We start from the raw sequence: 19520 nt of genomic DNA, 5'->3' as shown, positions 1-19520 counted from the left end.
TACTTGAACTGCTACCCTCTGAAAGGTAGAGCTTGCACACTCCTGCCACCGCCTGCATTAGAAAAACACACTAGGGGATGCCAAATCTTGCTCGCGCATGCCAGCTCGCATTTTATGAAGGCTAGTAAGAGAAAATTTGATTTGTGGAATTTGTCCCGAACTCCACATTAAAGAGTAATGCAAAGTAATCAAAATTGCGCCATTTCTGCATGCTCCACCTCAAATTTTGATTTACATTCTCTCTTAAGATATGTGGGAATCCAGGCCCAAACCTAAATCTCAGTTCCAGGCTTCTCCCCTAGAAATAATTTGATTATTTTTTATTGTGCATGACATGTAGGAGAGTAGGGTCAGCTATCCTATGGTCACCCCAAATTTTTGCTTTTTGCTTCACTGGTTTATGACTTAATGTGGCTGTGGGCCTGCTAATCAGACCCACAGCCTGCTGTTCTCTCTCTAAATTGTTACCCATGTACTTTAGGTGCATAACGAAATTGGAACTGGTTCACCTTATTGGCCCCTGTAACAGTGTACCCAGGTACCCAGGGCATAGGTGCTTCCAAGGCCTACCAGGGGCTGCAGCATGTATTGTGCCACCCCTGGCCTGGCCTCAATATTTGACACAACTGGCTGATCACTCAGCTGGGGTAAGTCGGTGTAACCACCCCTTACTTAGGTGTAGTATGCCTATACCTAACCTAAAATGGACACATATGTCCCTATCAGTCACTCCTATGGAAGGCCTCATCAATCCTGGAGGCAGAGTGCTTGGAAATATGTGAGATGGTGCTCTGGCATGAGCTGAGCCTGTCTGCAGCTTTCGGAACCATGTCCTTTAGCTGTTTCATGATATTGCCATACCATATACTCTTAAGTGCATTATGAACTTCGCGGTTAAATGCTATCTTGGGTTTGGCTTTATCAAAACATGTTGAGTAAGGTGTCATACGAATTGGAATACTACCCCCTCGCCAGTTCTGGCGACGGGGGTAGCATTCCACCCTTCTAGAGGGACACGACATGTACCTAGCCTGAACCCCGGTTAAAGTTAAACAGAGCCTCAGCATCACAAAATGGATGCTGCCACCACAGACACAAGTCTGACCTCCTGCTGCTGGGAGTCCTTCCAGCGAGGGCAGCTTGGACAAAGGGTTTCCTGCCTGGGGAGGTGCTAGCACCACCCCAGACAGGATTTTGTGTATTGGGTAGGACAGGGCTGAATAGAATCAGACATGCCTGGGGCACACAAGGTGTCCCTGTGCATAGGCCAGTTCAAACCGGTGCTGGGGCTTTCCAGCCCCAGTCCTGGCGCGAAACTGGACAAAGGAAAGGGGGTGTAACCACCCCCCTTCCTGGTTCCACCCAGAGGAGGGACCTAGTAGGTGATCCTGCCCCCCAGATTCGAATAAGAGTGGGAGCTGTGTCCTGAGACTTCAGATCATCCTGAATCAACTTGAAATACAGAAGAAGACTGGACTTCGACATTCTGCTGCACAGAAGACGGAAGAGAATCTCCCTTGTGGCCAAGGAGTGACCACCCTGTGAACACAGGCACCAACCAGCAACTCGACGTCTGCTTTGCCGCCGCCTCCCGCCGGAGCCTGAGCACAGAGCCTGACAAGACCCAGACTCCCAGACTTCTCACAGCCGGTCCACAGTCCCTGCAAAGAAGGGACCTGTGGAGGCACCGAGAGACGTGGGACCGGACCTCTTGGAAGACCCCCGAAATGCTGACTGCGCAGCATCCGAGGCACCCTCGACACTGTGCTTTGGGGTTTAAGAAGCCCAAACCTCGAGCAGCCCTTGCACCGAAGATCAGCACCCCAGCATCTCCACGATCTGCGTGGGGCCCTTTTGCACTGTGCCACTTGACGCACCATCCCATCCACTTGCCACGTGGCTAGCGGCCATCTTGGCAACGAAACCTTCAACTTACACTGCGGGTCTGGTTGCTCCAGACGTGCCCTCGCTCCTGTAAAAAGGAGCACCTGCTCTGACCTTGCTGGTCCGAGTAACAAGCCTTTTTCGATTCCTGCGTGGCTTGCATTAGCCAAGGCCTGTTTGCTCCAATCAAGTTGCCGACACCGCCAACAGCGAGAAGCCTGCGTGGGACAGCTCGTGACTGACTTCTGGACATCTTCGACCCCTCGTGTCCACGTGGCTGCAGAGAGAAGCTACACCTCGACGCCTGTTTGCACTCGACATCGCCTGGTTCCACTCTGGTTCCACGGTAGTCACTGGCTAGTGACTTTGAACATTGTCCCCTCTGCTTTCAGGTCTTCACCTCTTCAGATCCACCCTTGGATCCACCGGAACTCTTCACATCGAGCCGCCTGCAGCATCTTCAGCTCCAAGCACCATCGACCTGCGTGACGAAACCCGACACTACTTAAACCCTGTGCACCCGCTTCCTGTGGGTGAGGTAACTCAGCAACGCCGGTGTTCCCACACTGGTACACACCTCTAGTGTCTGTGTCTAAAGTTTCATCCTTCTAGGTCACTCGGAAGGTTCCTTAATAACTAACTTTGTAACTTTTACGCACCATTGACATTGCATTGGTAAAGCGTGCACTTTCCGCACTGCACCCGAGTCCCGTGGGCCTTTCCCGACTTCTTCACTGCTAGTCCCGAACAGCTCCAGCGATTCCCCAGGCCCTAGGCCTCTTCACTTTCCCCATAGTGTTTCTTATACCACTATTTTAGTATATGGTTTAGGTGGCCCCTAGGGCTCATCCATAATTGTGCAACTTTTGTGTATTTAAACTGTGTTTTGTTTTAACGCATTTGCTTCTGTGCTCATAAAGAGTATCAGGGATAATTGTAGAAATAAATCTATATATATTTTCAATATATATCGGTGTGGTGTCCTTTCATTTGGTATTCAAGGGATTGTGTATGGTAAAACAGCTTGCTTCACATGCCTTTACAGAGTTTAGCCTAAGACTGCTTAGTCCATGCTACCCCTAGGATAGCTTGTCTATAAGGTTGACTTTACAACCTGCACCATAAGGGTTGCTTGGCATGGTACAAGGTGATCACTAGAACTAGTGAGCATCATATACCAGGCCAACTTCTCACATTGGTGAGCAGCGGATTGGGATTTGAGCTTGCTGTTGTTTTACCATTACAATCTTTGAAAAGATCATTTGAAAGATCATACAGGTACCTGATAGGTACACTAAAACAAGACTAGATATACTTAAGTTCTACTGAACTTAGTTGTTGTAGAGGATAGGGAGTAGCACACCCTGACTACAACTACTAGATAGGTTTTGTAGGAAAACACAAGTGTAGGTAGATTGCAACACATCCACCACACTAGAGCAATGTCTGGAGCAGAGGGATCCACTGGAACCACCTCTGTTGAGAGTGACCCTCCAAGGGTACCATCCAAATTTGCTATCTTTCCATTTAAGGAACTGAGGCAACTGTGTTCCATGAGAGGAATCAAAACAGGTCCTACTCCTACAGCAGGACACCTCAGAGAGCTGTTAGACCAGTCTGAAGCTCTAAAAAGCTCCAAACCAGGCCCCTCAGGGACTGGAGATGGAGGCTCTCCCACTGAAGATGATAACCCTGATGCCCCTGCCCCTGTCATCCAGATAGATGAGGAAGACCAGACCCCTGGGAATTCTCAGCCTGAGGAAGAAGAAGAGGGGGGGAGGTAGAAGAAAGTGATTCTGATGATGATAGAGATAGCCAGGTGTTAGTCAGCAGGCTTAACCAGGCTAACCTAAGCTTATTTGGGACTGAAGGTGGGTCCAACCCATTCAGACCCCCAAATGGACTTAACCAGGAGCATAGGAGGAGGAGGAGTCACTCAGGTGAATCCAATACTTCCCATGTTTCTAGAGGTTCTCATGGCAACTCCAGAAGGGAGTTTACTAGCCCTCAGAGAAGGGAACATGAGGCCAAAATGAGAGAGACTGAACTTAGGATTCAGAGGCAAGAGTTAGAAGTTGCCCTGGCCAAAGAGAAACTTGCTAGAGCAAGGCAGCCTAGAGAGAGTGGATTAGAATCCACTGGTGGCAGCACTATCCCTAAGGATAAAGACAGGTCCTATGACAATAGAAACCTGAGTAAGATTGTGCCCCCCTACAAAGTTGGGGATGATATCCACAAGTGGATGGCTGCACTTGAGAGAGCTTGCAAAGTACAGCAGGTCCCTCAGGAGCAGTGGGCAGCAATCTTGTGGCTCTCCTTTGAAGGTAGAGGCCGAGACAGACTCCTCACAGTTAGTGATGGGGATTCTAGAAACTACCTGGTCCTGAAGAGTGCTCTGATTAATGGGTTAGGCTTAACCACTGAACAGTACAGGTTAATGTTCAGAGACACCCAGAAGACACAGACTCAGGACTGGTCTGAATTTGTTGAATGTGCCACTAAGGCTCTGGAGGGCTGGTTGCTGGGAAGTAAGGTTACAGACTATGAAGGATTGTACAATTTGCTTATGAGAGAACAGATTTTAAATAACTGTCAGAACCAGCAGTTGCATCAACATTTGGTTGACTCAGATCTAACCTCTCCCCAAGAATTGGGAAAGAGGGCAGACAAATGGGTTAGAACCAGAGTTAAGCAAAAGAACCAGAACCAGAACCAGGGTGGTGACCAAAAGAAAACAGACCAGAAGGGTGGGGAGCAGAAAGCTAAAGACCAGAAGTCTTCAACAGGGCCCCAAACTAATACTGAGGGTGGGTCCCAAACTTCCAAGAAGAAGAAGAAAGAAGGTCAAAGAAAACCCTGGTGTAGCTTTTGCAAAAACACCACTCACTGGACAAGTGATTGTAAAAAGGGTGGAGCCCCCAACACTGCAGCCCCTAAGGCACCTGCACCCACTAGTACAGTTGGCACTGTTGGTCCACAGACTAAGGGGGTAGTGGGTATCACCTTGGGAACTGATGGAGATTCTGACCTAGTCAGAGTCCCCACACAGGCTGTTCTGATTTGTGATGGGGAGATTGATTTTTCCCCTACTGTCAGTCCCAATAATTTGGGCAAGTACAGACAGACACCTTTAATTAATGAAAAAGTGGCTCAAGCATACAGGGACACATGTGCCAGTGTCACTATGGTGACGCCTAGCTTTGTGGACCCTGGACAGTACATACCAGGTGATAATTACCTGGTGACCAATGCCAGCAATGTCACTACTACACATAGTGTGGCAATTGTTAACTTTTCCTGGGGAGGGGTAACTGGCCTAAAAAGAGTTGTGGTTAGTGCTGATCTCCCAGTAGAATGTTTGTTGGGCAATGACCTGGAGAGCTCTCTATGGTCAGAAGTTGAGTACAGGACTCATGCAGAGATGTTAGGGATATCATCACATGTCCTTGCTGTGACCAGGTCACAGGCCAAAAAGTGCCTCTCTGAACCTCAGGTCTTGGATCCTGGAACAATGGACCAAGTACCTCCCAAGACAAGGAACAGGAGGGGAAAGGCTGTGCCTTCCCAAATGCCTACAAGTGAGGATCAGTCTTCACATGAAGATGATTCTGAGACCCCTGAAGGAACTGTCCCTATAGAGCTTGAACCTGATCAGGTTGAGTTTCTGGGGACAGGGGGACCTTCTAGGGCAGACTTGGGGCAGGCTCAGTTATCCTGTCCTTCTCTTGAACCCCTCAGACAGCAGGCTGCTGCTGAGGCTGCTGGGAATGCTCAAGGTACCCATAAGGTTTATTGGGATGATGGGCTCCTTTATTCAGAGGGTAGAGACCCCAAGCCTGGTACAACCAGGAGGTTGGTCATACCTCTGCAATTTAGGGGCTTCCTTCTTACCTTGGCACACGATATTCCCTTAGCAGGACACCTAGGCCAGAACAAAACATGGGACAGACTTGTCTGTCACTTTCACTGGCCTCACATGTCAGAAGATACAAAGGAGTTTTGTCGCTCCTGTGTAACCTGCCAAGCAAGTGGCAAAGCAGGTGGTACCACAAAGGCCCCCCTAATACCATTACCTGTGGTGGGGGTGCCCTTTGAAAGGGTAGGGATTGATATTGTTGGATCAATGGATCCCCCTACAGCATCTGGGCACAGATTCATACTGGTGGTGGTGGACCATGCCACCAGGTACCCAGAAGCAATTCCACTTAGGACCACAACAGCTCCTGTTGTGGCCAGGGCCTTACTTGGAGTTTTCTCCAGAGTGGGGTTTCCTAAGGAGGTAGTATCTGATAGAGGTGCAAACTTCATGTCAGGATACTTGACAGCTATGTGGAAGGAATGTGGTGTTAACTATAAGTTCACCACTCCCTATCATCCACAATGCAATGGGCTTGTTGAGAGATTCAACAAGACCCTAAAGGGCATGATCAAAGGATTACCTGAGAAGCTCAGGCGAAGATGGGATATCCTTCTGCCCTGCCTTCTGTTTGCTTACAGAGAGGTCCCACAAAAAGGTGTTGGCTTCAGCCCCTTTGAATTATTATTTGGACATCCTGTAAGAGGACCCCTATGTCTGGTGAGGGAAGGATGGAAGTTACCTCTCAAAAAGCCCAAGCAAGACATAGTGGACTATGTACTTGGTCTCCGCTCCAGGATGGCTGAGTATATGGAGAAGGCATCCAAAGACCTTGAGGCTAGCCAGGCATTACAGAAAGCCTGGCATGACCAAAAGGCTGTCCTGACTGAGTACCAGCCTGGACAGAAGGTATGGGTGTTGGAGCCAGTGGCCCCAGCAGCACTCCATGACAGATGGTCTGGACCCCATACAATCATTGAGAAAAAGGGAGAGGTTACCTACTTGGTGGACCTTGGAACTCCCAGGAGCCCCCACAGGGTGCTCCATGTTAACAGGCTGAAAGCATATGTTGACAGGAGAGACATGGGCTTGCTCATGGCTACAGATGAGGGGCAGGAGGAAGAGAGTGACCCTCTCCCAGACCTGCTGACTCAGAATCCTGAGGATGGCTCAGTTGATGGTGTGGCCTTGGATGGCAGCCTCACTGAACATCAGCAACATGACTGTAGACAGGTTTTGCAGTCATATCGACATATGTTCTCCCTGACACCCAGTCAGACTAACTGGTGTACCCATGTGGTGGACACTGGTGATAGTCTTCCTGTAAAGAACAAAATTTACAGGCAGCCTGACCATGTCAGAGACTGTATCAAGGCTGAGGTGCAAAAGATGCTGGAGTTAGGTGTCATTGAGCCTTCAGAGAGCCCCTGGGCTAGCCCAGTGGTTCTGGTCCCCAAACCTCACACCAAAGATGGAAAGAGAGAGATGAGGTTCTGTGTGGATTACAGAGGACTCAATGCTGTCACCAGGACAGATGCACACCCAATTCCAAGGGCAGATGAGCTCATAGACAAATTGGCTTCTGCCAAGTATTTGAGCACATTTGACTTGACAGCTGGCTACTGGCAAATCAGGTTAGCTGAGGAGTCTAAGGCCAAGACAGCATTTTCTACCCCCAGTGGGCATTACCAGTTTGTGGTGATGCCCTTTGGTTTGAAAAATGCACCTGCCACCTTCCAAAGGTTGGTGAATCAAGTCCTTACTGGGTTGGATGACTTTTGTGCAGCATATCTGGACGATATTGCTGTCTTTAGCTCCACCTGGGAGGATCACCTGGTCCACCTGAAGGAAGTGCTAGAGGCTCTGCAAAAGGCAGGCCTCACTATCAAGGCAACCAAGTGCCAGATAGGGCAGAGTAAGGTTGTGTACTTGGGCCACCTTGTGGGTGGAGGTCAAGTTCAACCACTGGAGAGTAAGATTCAGACCATAAAGGACTGGACTCCTCCAACTACCCAGACTCAGGTCAGAGCTTTCTTGGGCCTGACTGGGTACTACAGGAAGTTTGTTAAGAACTATGGGTCCATTGTGACTCCTCTTAATGATCTGACATCCAAGAAGATGCCCAAAAAGGTTCAGTGGACAGAATACTGTCAAAAGGCATTTGATGACCTGAAGAAGGCCATGTGCTCTGCACCTATCCTGAAGAGTCCTGACTACTCAAGAGAGTTTATTGTCCAAACAGATGCTTCTGAGTTGGGAGTGGGAGCTGTGCTTTCACAACTTAATGTAGATGGTCAAGACCAGCCCATTGCTTTTATTAGCAGAAGGCTGACCCCCAGAGAGAAACGTTGGTCAGCCATTGAGAGGGAGGCCTTTGCTGTGGTGTGGGCCCTGAAGAAGTTGAGACCATACTTGTTTGGCACTCACTTCAAGATTCAGACCGACCATAAGCCCCTCTTATGGCTTAATCAGATGAAGGGTGAAAACCCCAAACTGCTCAGGTGGTCCATTTCCCTACAGGGGATGGACTTTACAGTGGAGCACCGCCCAGGGACTGACCATGGTAATGCAGATGGTCTCTCCAGGTACTTCCACTTAGAACATGAAGACACAACTGGTCAAGGTTAGTCTAATGTCCCTGCGTTTGGGGGGGGTTGTGTAGGAGAGTAGGGTCTGCTATCCTATGGTCACCCCAAATTTTTGCTTTTTGCTTCACTGGTTTATGACTTAATGTGGCTCTGGGCCTGCTAATCAGACCCACAGCCTGCTGTTCTCTCTCTAAATTGTTACCCATGTACTTTAGGTGCATAACGAAATTGGAACTGGTTCACCTTATTGGCCCCTGTAACAGTGTACCCAGGTACCCAGGGCATAGGTGCTTCCAAGGCCTACCAGGGGCTGCAGCATGTATTGTGCCACCCCTGGCCTGGCCTCCATATTTGACACAACTGGCTGATCACTCAGCTGGGGTAAGTCGGTGTAACCACCCCTTACTTAGGTGTAGTATGCCTATACCTAACCTAAAATGGACACATATGTCCCTATCAGTCACTCCTATGGAAGGCCTCATCAATCCTGGAGGCAGAGTGTTTAGAAATATGTGAGAGGGTGCTCTGGCATGAGCTGAGCCTGTCTGCAGCTTTCGGAACCATGTCCTTTAGCTGTTTCATGATATTGCCATACCATGTACTCTTAAGTGCATTATGAACCTCGCAGTTAAATGCTATCTTGGGTTTGGCTTTATCAAAACATGTCGAGTAAGGTGTCATACGAATTGGAATACTACCCCCTCGCCAGTTCTGGCGACGGGGGTAGCATTCCACCCTTCTAGAGGGACACGACATGTACCTAGCCTGAACCCCGGTTAAAGTTAAACAGAGCCTCAGCATCACAAAATGGATGCTGCCACCACAGACACAAGTCTGACCTCCTGCTGCTGGGAGTCCTTCCAGCGAGGGCAGCTTGGACAAAGGGTTTCCTGCCTGGGGAGGTGCTAGCACCACCCCAGACAGGATTTTGTGTATTGGGTAGGACAGGGCTGAATAGAATCAGACATGCCTGGGGCACACAAGGTGTCCCTGTGCATAGGCCAGTTCAAACCGGTGCTGGGGCTTTCCAGCCCCAGTCCTGGCGCGAAACTGGACAAAGGAAAGGGGGTGTAACCACCCCCCTTCCTGGTTCCACCCAGAGGAGGGACCTAGTAGGTGATCTGGCCCCCCAGATTCGAATAAGAGTGGGAGCTGTGTCCTGAGACTTCAGATCATCCTGAATCAACTTGAAATACAGAAGAAGACTGGACATCGACATTCTGCTGCACAGAAGACAGAAGAGAATCTCCCCTATGGCCAAGGAGTGACCACCCTGTGAACACAAGCACCAACCAGCAACTCGACGTCTGCTTTGCCGCCGCCTCCCGCCGGAGCCCGAGCCCAGAGCCTGACAAGACCCAGACTCCCAGATTTCTCACAGCCCGATCCACAGTCCCTGCAAAGAAGGGACCCGTGGAGGCACCGAGAGACGTGGGACCGGACCTCTTGGAAGACCCCCAAAACGCTGACTGCGCAGCATCCGAGGCACCCTCGACGCTGTGCTTTGAGGTTTGAAAAGCCCCAACCTCGCGCAGCCCTCGCACCGAAGATCAGCCCCCCAGCATCTCCACGATCTGCGTGGGGCCCTTTTGCACTGTGCCACTTGACGCGCCATCCCGTCCATTTGCCACGTGGCTAGCGGCCATCTTGGTGATGAAAACCTTCAACTTACACTGCGGGTCTGGTTGCTTCAGACTTGCCCTCGCTCCTGTAAAAAGGAGCACCTGCTCTGACCTTGCTGGTCCGAGTAACAAGCCTTTTTCGATTCCTGCGTGGCTTGCATTAGCCAAGGCCTGTTTGCTCCAATCAAGTTGCCGACACCGCCAACAGCGAGAAGCCTGCGTGGGACAGCTCGTGACTGACTCCTGGATGTCTTCGACCCCTCGTGTCCACGTGGCTGCAGAGAGAAGCTACACCTCAACGCCTGTTTGCACCCGACATCGCCTGGTTCCACTCTGGTTCCACGGTAGTCACTGGCTAGTGACTTTGAACATTGTCCCCTCTGCTTTCAGGTCTTCACCTCTTCAGATCCACCCTTGGATCCACCGGAACTCTTCACATCGAGCCGCCTGCAGCATCTTCAGCTCCAAGCACCATCGACCTGCGTGACGAAACCCGACACTACTTCGACCCTGTGCACCCGCTTCCTGTGGGTGAGGTAACTCAGCAACGCCGGTGTTCCCACACTGGTACACACCTCTAGTGCTGGGTCTAAAGTTTCATCCTTCTAGGTCACTCGGAAGGTTCCTTAATAACTAACTTTGTAACTTTTACGCACCATTGACATTGCATTGGTAAAGCGTGCACTTTCCGCACTGCACCCGAGTCCCGCGGGCCTTTCCCGACTTCTTCACTGCTAGTCCGAACAGCTCCAGCGATTCCCCAGGCCCTAGGCCTCTTCACTTTCCCCATAGTGGTTCTTATACCACTATTTTAGTATATGGTTTAGGTGGCCCCTAGGGCTCATCCATAATTGTGCAACTTTTGTGTATTTAAACTGTGTTTTGTTTTAACGCATTTGCTTCTGTGCTCATAAAGAGTATCAGGGATAATTGCAGAAATAAATCTATATATATTTTCAATATATATCTGTGTGGTGTCCTTTCATTTGGTATTCAAGGGATTGTGTATGGTAAAACAGCTTGCTTCACATGCCTTTACAGAGTTTAGCCTAAGACTGCTTAGTCCATGCTACCCCTAGGATAGCCTGTCTATAAGATTGACTTTACAACCTGCACCATAAGGGTTGCTTGGCATGGTACAAGGTGATCACTAGAACTAGTGAGCATCATATACCAGGCCAACTTCTCACATGACATTCTATTTGTTTCGGTGCAAACCTGACCACCATCAGCTTATGACTAATAAACAAATACAAAGCAATGTAGAAGGCTGATGCCTAACAGCGACTTAACCTTTGCACTACTGTGAGTGTATGCCATTCGTATTTAATATAAATAGTTGCTCTAAAGAAATAAGAAATGTCTTTAGGTCATGCTCTGTGTCAATAGAAAGTGTATATAATTGGTATTTCAAGTTACGTATAAATCCAAAAATGTACTAATAAAAAGACATAAAGTGCAAGAAGCACATTATGTACTCTAAGACATTGCTGTCCTCTTTTGCTTTTGAAGCCATGGAGGTGTGTTTTCTGGATGTTCCAAAACACTGCCCGTAAAATAGACTTTTCAGACTACCTGGCACTGAAGACTTTAGGCTTGATTTGGAGTGAAGAGGGCGGCTTTACTCTGTCAGGGTGATTTTGTAAAATACTCTGTTACCCTCGCAGAGTACCCGTCCTCCACATCCCTGCAGGAATTTGTTTTTGAAAAACAAAAAATAATGACCTCCACTCTGTCTTGTCTCAGTCTTCTGCCAACAATGTCCTCCCAAACCATTCTCACTCTGTTACCATTTTACATAACATTATGTGCCCAATGTTGAATCTTTCTGCATAAACTATTAGCAGAAAGTGGCCTGATGCCCTTGTACTTGTTTTCTTTCTATAAACAATGCCCTTTGAATAATATTAAATGCAAAAAAAGAGTTATCAGTTTTCAATAAACCTTGATCAAAGCTCAGCAACAATTACTTAGAGCAGAACATTAATTTCTGATAAAATAGTGTGAATATATTCGAGCAAGGTTATCATATTGCAAAAATATTGACAGTAAAGTGCCTTCTATATTTGTCACGTGTCTAAATAATCAACATATGAAGCACAAAATGGGGGATATCTAGAAGAGGAAAAAACGGATAATTATAACAATGCAGAGTGTGATGACACTGCATAATCGTATGTGAAAAGTGAATAACCAGAGCAGGCCTGTGGTAATAAATGAGTAAATATGTGTTTATCAAGCATTGAATTTAGACCTTTGGCTCTTCACAGTGTGATTTGGAGACACAGCTTTAGCCCAGCCCTTCTCCCAAGTGACTGAGAGCTGCCAGCCCCACTTGTGCGTGGCCGTCTGCTGTGGGCAGCTTTGTTGGGCCGGGTCCAAACCGCCACAGATGACCAGCTCCTGAAGCTCACAGCTTTTGGCCAAGTGCAGAATGGATTGGTTATACTGCGACCTGGTCATGTATGCCATTTTTCTTGCAGGGCTGTGGAGCCAGAGCCGGATTTGTGAATTCTGAATCCACACGACGATCTGTGGTGTCTAGGGAGAGTCCATGATACGCAAATGCCTTTTCTCACCCTCCCCTTTTATTCCCTATTTTTCTTCATTTTTCTCAAAGATGTCATGCCCAGGACAGGGGCATTTGGACCCTGGGGCACAGGGCAGAGGCCAGGGGACACCGGACACCAGTTCCGGTCAGGGGAGGGGACAGGAAGGGACACACACACAACAAGCAGGACCTCGAGGCAAGAGGTCAGAGGACATATGCGCTGTACCAGATAAGATAATAAATAAGTACCTGAAGCACCAATCGTTTCCTGTGTGTTACGATGCTGATGATTTACATAAGTGTTTGGAACACCAACTAAAGGAGATTTTAGGGGAGAAATTGGTGGCACCCGATCTAATGCAAAGAGCACATAGCCCATCTGACAAACCTCTATCTAAAATCTTTTCCTTTCAACCTTCCCGAGACAAATTAACAGCATGTTGACTGCTCACCATCATTACACGTTAGACAACTTGAATTGTTTCTCCGAGATAACGTATTACTGAGGACAGGACATTTCAAAGCACGTTTATACTTGTCATCCCTGATCGATAATTAGCTTTTCTGTGTTTCAGTGATTTTCAATATTCTGTTCCCTCTTTTAAATGTGCTCAGTCTAGATATGAATTCCTTTTACTGAACAGAGGTCAGAGACAATGACTAATACAACTGCTAATTCTATAGTTGGTTAACTGGTGTGAGGTTGTAATCAATTGACGGAAAGTTGAGCTTTTCTGGCTGTTTGAACAAATCGATTAGACAATGTATGTACTTTCGCGGAGTCCGTGTCTCGTAAAACACTTTTACTGTTTCAGACTGGCAAGCCACAACCCTTGGATCAAAACAATAATTCAGGGAAAAGGCAATGTCTGAGGAAACAATTTCTGGCAAGGTGCATTAGAACAAATATATATACACACACACACACACACACACATCAATGCTTCCCTGTGTACAATATTCATATATGCTAAAACTAATTTCTAAAGACTTACCCTGTAGTCACTAGATGTCACATAAAATATGGGGAGGAAGGCCAGCCATATAATGCAAGTTGTGTACATTGTAAAGCCGATGAACTTGGCCTCATTGAAGTTTTCTGGGCACTTCCTTGTTTTGAAGGCATAGACAGTGCATAAGATGACTAGAACCACGTCGTAAGTTAGAGATATAAGCATACTAGAATCTTTTACGTTACACTTCAAAACAACAGTTTCCCGCTTCTCTGGAAGGGTGTATCTCCTCGTGCCTGGAGACTCAATCATGAGCCATATAGACACAATAACAAGCTGGACTGAAATGAGGCTCAGGCAAATAACGACCTGTGAGCTCGGGCTGATGAATTTAGGTCTTGGGGCACCTTCGCTGACACCGTTGAATATTCTAGAAATGCGATTTGTCTTTGTCAGAAGTGCTGAGTAGCAAACTACAAAGGACGTTCCAAGCCCCAAGCGCCGTAGAGTACAGATGGCTGGTGAAGGCTTTGCTATGAAGAAGAATGTCATGCAGTAACACATGAAAACCCCAAACAACAAAATATAGCACAGTTCACGTCCGGATGCTTTGACCAGTGGGGTGTCGTTGTTTTTGATGAAGACTGCAGCAACCACAAAGGTGGACACAAAGCCAAGACACGCGATGGTGACTGGGCCAATCGCCCACGCATCTTCCCACTTGATGTAGTCTTCTGGCAGGTCAAAGCAGCCGGATAGCTCTGCAGTTGGCCACCTGCCTGGCTCGCAGGCGGCACATGTAAACTCATCCACTAGGTACTCGTGGGCTTCACAGGAGATACAGATCCAGCAGCAGACCTCCCCGGGCTGCATGTTCTTCATCTCATTGGGAGCGCAAGGGTCACTGCATTGCGACGTTGGGGTCATGCTTTGAGACCAGTCGATCCGGTCAACATCTAGCGTCAAGGTCTCTGCCCACTGGCCTATCCGAAGGTAGGAGTATTTGTCTCCCTTGAGTTGAAAATTAAAGATGTTGTACCGGCCGATTCCATCTCCAAAGGTGTCAAATTTGACTGTGTTGTCCACGGTGTTTGGAGGGCTGAATGGAGCTGTGAAATGAAAAGAGAGCAGGTGAATTAACGTGTGTTTAAGAACAGATGGAACATTGCATCCAAATAAACATTTTAGTAACATTTATGACAACCGTTGTTTGCAACCAAGGTTTTTCTTGCATTATATTAAATTCAATGCATGCATAACAATAGCAGGGCAGTGAATGTGTTTAACTGACTCTAGTAGAATTTAATTGTAAATTCCTCAAAAATACTATTAATATCGCTTCGAAAGGCATGGGTCCGAAACAGTCATTATTAGCTACGGGTATAAACTGAAGATAACCTAAAACTGAAATCAAATCAACTTAAACTAATGTAGACTAACCATAAACTCTACTCTGTAAAAACTTGGGTGGTATTTTAATTATTTAAAAACACTGACGGTTTGGTAGTATCACTAACAGGCAGTGGTAATGTCGTTTGGTGGGCCGTCTCAGGCCGACCAAACCGACATGCGCACTGAGCTGTCTCCAACTCGGCTGCATTGCTGGGTTTTTGACAGCAATACACAGTTTCCCAGTCTCTCGCTGTGAGTGCAAATTCACAGCACTCAGGCCAATCCTGACGCTGCTTTCAAACATGAGCAGCATCACGATTGGCCGCAGGGGAGCCTGTGCTACAGCGAGGAACTCCAGCAGAAGAGCTGCGGTCCTGCATCAGGTAAGTTTTATTTTCAATTTCTCTTTTTTGTTTGTTTTCGTCAGTTGTACTCCCCCCAACCCCCTCGCCACACCAATCCATCTGCACAGCAGCCACTACAGTCTACTTCCCATCTTCTTTGAAGAGAGACTTGTTGAGTAAAGTGTAAAGTGCTTCAACACAGTAGGAAGCCCTTCTCCATCCATTACGAAAAGCAGATCTCATTCACTTCTTTTAAAGAACGAAGTTGTGCATTTTATTTCATCAGTAATGTATCCATTTAATATATTTAGGAATGCTATCGTGTATTAAAAAACGACTACAATCTTCAAATTTGTATGCAACGAAATATGCATTTGCGCATCAGCTGTTGCTGTTTACAAGATCGCTTGCATATAGTTCCTCAAAAAACCTTCAGCTGTGGTATCTGCACACAATTAAATGTATACTAATTATTGCAGCATTTAATTAGCTAATTAAAAAATATTAGTTAACCTGCCTCTTCCTTCTTTGTATTTTATCCTAGAATCTGTTTCTCTAGTATAAACTTGCTCGTTTATAACACCTCAGTTTTCAACAGGTGGTCAGTGAGCCTTCCCCCCAAAAAAATACACTACTTCGTGTCTTTCTTCTATTTTTAATCACACGCATATGGTAATATCTGTTGTAACTGCCTTACGCTGTAAGTCTTTTTCCTAATTTCCTTTAAGTTTTTTAAGCAGGGATATACCCAGTGGGGAAACCACACACAGGTCAAAACTACTTATTCTGCCCTAATCCGTGAGTGATAGAACCTGTGCCATGACACAATGACCAGCATCATGAAATAAAGAGGTTTAGACAAACAAAAAACGACAATCTTTCTGCTACCTTACAATAGTAGTTTTAATATAACTACCCATCATCCTCATTATTGCTTAATACGAGGGCCTTTACTTTTCCAAAGCATTTAAAAGAGCAGTGTAGCAAGGCAAAATTCTGAACTCCCTAAAAGTAGAACAGGCATTATATAACTCCTCACATTGTCTCTGACACTGAAAGGTGCAATTGTGAGCTATCTCGCTGTTTTTAAGATCTGCATGACCATGGTGAAAGGGCAGGAATGCACTGCATTTAACAATACAGTGCATTACTGTCCTTTCTCCCTGCGCTGGTGCCATTTCAGCAGCCTAGTGCCAACGTAAGCACCCTTGTACCATGGTGCAAAGGTGCCTCAGTTGGATGCATGATTGTTTTTATGCAGGTGGGGGAACCTTCCTGCACAAAATTAATCCTAAAAGGTGTTTTCCTCCCTCTATGTGGGCTGCAGAATACAGCCCACATTGAAAGAGGGACAAAACAAGTAGAGAGAAACATATTTCTCCTTGTTACACCTCACCTTGGGAGGCGTACGGATTTGGTGCTTCCCCAGGTTTATCACTTTGTAAATCTGGGGCCACGTCAAATTCCATAGGGGAAAACCCATCGTAACGCCGATGGAATGCCTCCTGGGTGCAGAGTAAGGTGGTGCAGCGAATTGTGCTGCGTCGGCTTAGTCATGATTTATCAGGCTATTCAAAGCAAGACAGGGTGGCTTTCTGTGGCTTCATAAATCGAAATGAGAGCCCCGCATCACAGATGTTTCACTTTAGGTGGTGCAAAAGTGACTCAGGGCTCTCTGGTGTGTAATCAAATATGCTTTTTTTTTTTGGAGAGTGAAGTGCTGATCCAAGTAGTGACATAACACAGGGTTAGTTATCACAAATGTTCACAAGAAATCCTAGGGTACTTTACCATTACCTCACCATTTTACCTTTGTGGGACTTTACATCACAGGTAAGTACATTAGAGTCTTTTTACATTGGACCTAGGTGTTCCTATACTTTAGTTCAGTTGTTGAAAACCAGTATATATTAGAAATGTGTATATGTTTATTTATTTTCTATATACATATTGACACATATAAATATAAGGAAACATGAATTTAAAATACTTTAAATGTAATCATTTAAATGGTGTACCTTATGCATCTATCTATCTATCTATCTATCTATCTATCTATCTATCTATCTATCTATCTATCTATCTATCTATCTATCTATCTATCTATCTATCTATCTATCTATCTATCTATCTATCTATCTATCTCTCTATCTCTCTATCTCTCTATCTCTCTATCTATCTATCTATCTATCTATACATATATATATATACATACATGCACACATAAATACATACATACAGGCACATGCATATATATATTATGACTCTACTACAGGAGAATGGAAGTGGCTCGTGTGAAGGGCCCGCCTCTACTGAGAAGACGAACAGTGTTAAACAGCTAGGGTTGGCAAAGGGGATTGCTCTAAGCCCGTCGTGCTGCAGAATGTTCACTGGAGGACGAGAATAATTAACTTGTAATCTGGATGGTAGCAGTATACAAATTTGGACCGAGCGGCTGCCAGGGAATAAAAGCCACACATGGACTCTTTCCTTTAAAGGCATTTTTGTAAACTGGTCGCCAGCTAATCCAAAAGAGACTATTCTGCCAAGATCTACATGGGAGGACGTAACCAGCGAAACGAAGCAGTGAAGGTGTAATATGGGAACTGTGGTTCGATTGACACAGTTAACTAATCAGCAATGCAAACGCAGTGTCAGGACACAGGTATGACTGAATTATTTAATTGCCACGGAACTTTCCGAATGTGACTGCCAAGTACTCATGGACACTGCGCCCTGTATAACAAATTAGGAATACTAGACTGCCACTTTAAGTTACAACTGCTGGTTACTAGTCCCTCCTCAATGTCTAAAAGTCACGTTTTTATTTAAAAAGCCAACAAACCCATCCTGTATAGAAGCTGCATATGATTAAGCCTGTTGAAGGTGAAACGCGTCATGCTATGCTGTCTCCAGTAAAGTTTTTAAACCAGCACGATGGAGTGGTCGTTTGTGGGTTATCAAGGGTAAGTTACGGTTGGTAATATATATATGTATATATATATATATATATATCCAAACACATCCAGTTTGCTGCGAATAAATTCACACTGGTGCCGTGGCCTCTATTCACAAACGTTTTTATTAAGTTATGCAACGGGTGCCCAACGCGTTTCGCTGTTGCAGTCACAGCTTGTTCATGGGTGGAGATTTACCGATACAATGTTTCATTTAAAGGGGAAGAGACTAGTTCCATCTACAATCAATAGAAATAGTGAAAAGACTCCATTATCAGTTTAAAGCAATCTTAAACAGTGAAGTTCCGTGAATTTTAAATTTAAATGTAAATATGATAGAGCATTTAATAAACATACCACTGCAAATGATATTAGTGAAGGTTATTAAGCCCAGGTGGGCGATGCATAATTAAGCCTGATTCAAAAAATTAATACATAGTAATAAGAATGTAGTTTTGCCCCAGTGGGCATAATACCAAAACTGACCTAACATTGCACCATATTAAAAACTGTAATAGCAATTGCTATCGGTTATCCAAGTTTCTTTTGAAAAATAAAGTCCCGCTCAAGTGAGCATAAGTCAATTCATAATCCAGATCTTCAAATCTGTCGAATAATTCTTTCTGTAATGGAAACAACATATCATTTCTAATTTAGTGCCAAGGAACTCTCTCATAAAAAATTAAAATCAATCAGTTTAAAAACTCATCAAAGTGCAAATAGACGTAAAGGTACAGACACAAAAAAAAAAGTGATACTTGAATTCTTATCTCAAATGAATTGCCAATTCTTCGTCAAAGTTTAACCCTGTAGGGATCATGGTGTTAAACCTTATAATCATCTTGGACTCAAGTTTTCTTAATTCAATCGTGCGATTTCTCCCTCTTTCCCTTTGGGGCACTGAATCTAGCACACAGAATTTGAGAAGATTTGGATTCTGATTATGTACTTCATGGAAGTACATAATCAGAATCCTAACACCATGATCCCTACAGGGTTAAACTTTGACGAAGAATTGGCAATTCATTTGAGATAAGAATTCAAGTATCACTTTTTTTTTGTGTCTGTACCTTTGCGTCTATTTGCACTTTGATGAGTTTTTAAACTGATTGATTTTAATTTTTTATGAGAGAGTTCCTTGGCACTAAATTAGAAATTATATGTTGTTTCCATTACAGAAAGAATTATTCGACAGATTTGAAGATTTGCATTATGAATTGACTTGTGCTCACTTGAGCGGGACTTTATTTTTCAAAAGAAACTTGGATAACCGATAGCAATTGCTATTACAGTTTGTAATATGGTGCAATGTTAGGTCTGTTTTGGTATTATGCCCACTGGGGCAAAACTACATTCTTATTACTATGTATTAA

At 45.6% G+C, this 19520-nt stretch overlaps 1 protein-coding gene across 1 annotated transcript in view; it reads right to left on the bottom strand.

Moving 5' to 3' along the window:
* The window catches only part of GRM3 (glutamate metabotropic receptor 3), a 1294065-nt gene that overhangs the window by 107392 nt on the left and 1167153 nt on the right, over positions 1-19520 (bottom strand). Inside the window, exon 5 of the mRNA XM_078674187.1 lies at positions 13497-14563. Coding sequence (XP_078530313.1) covers positions 13497-14563 — 1067 coding nt within the window. The remainder of the gene's footprint in view (positions 1-13496; positions 14564-19520) is intronic.

This window comes from Lissotriton helveticus, chromosome 1_1, assembly GCF_964261635.1.
Source record: "Lissotriton helveticus chromosome 1_1, aLisHel1.1, whole genome shotgun sequence".
Taxonomy (NCBI): Eukaryota; Metazoa; Chordata; class Amphibia; order Caudata; family Salamandridae; genus Lissotriton; species Lissotriton helveticus.
The sequence above is the reverse complement of the archived record's forward strand: the minus strand, read 5'-3'. Positions and strand labels throughout refer to the sequence as shown.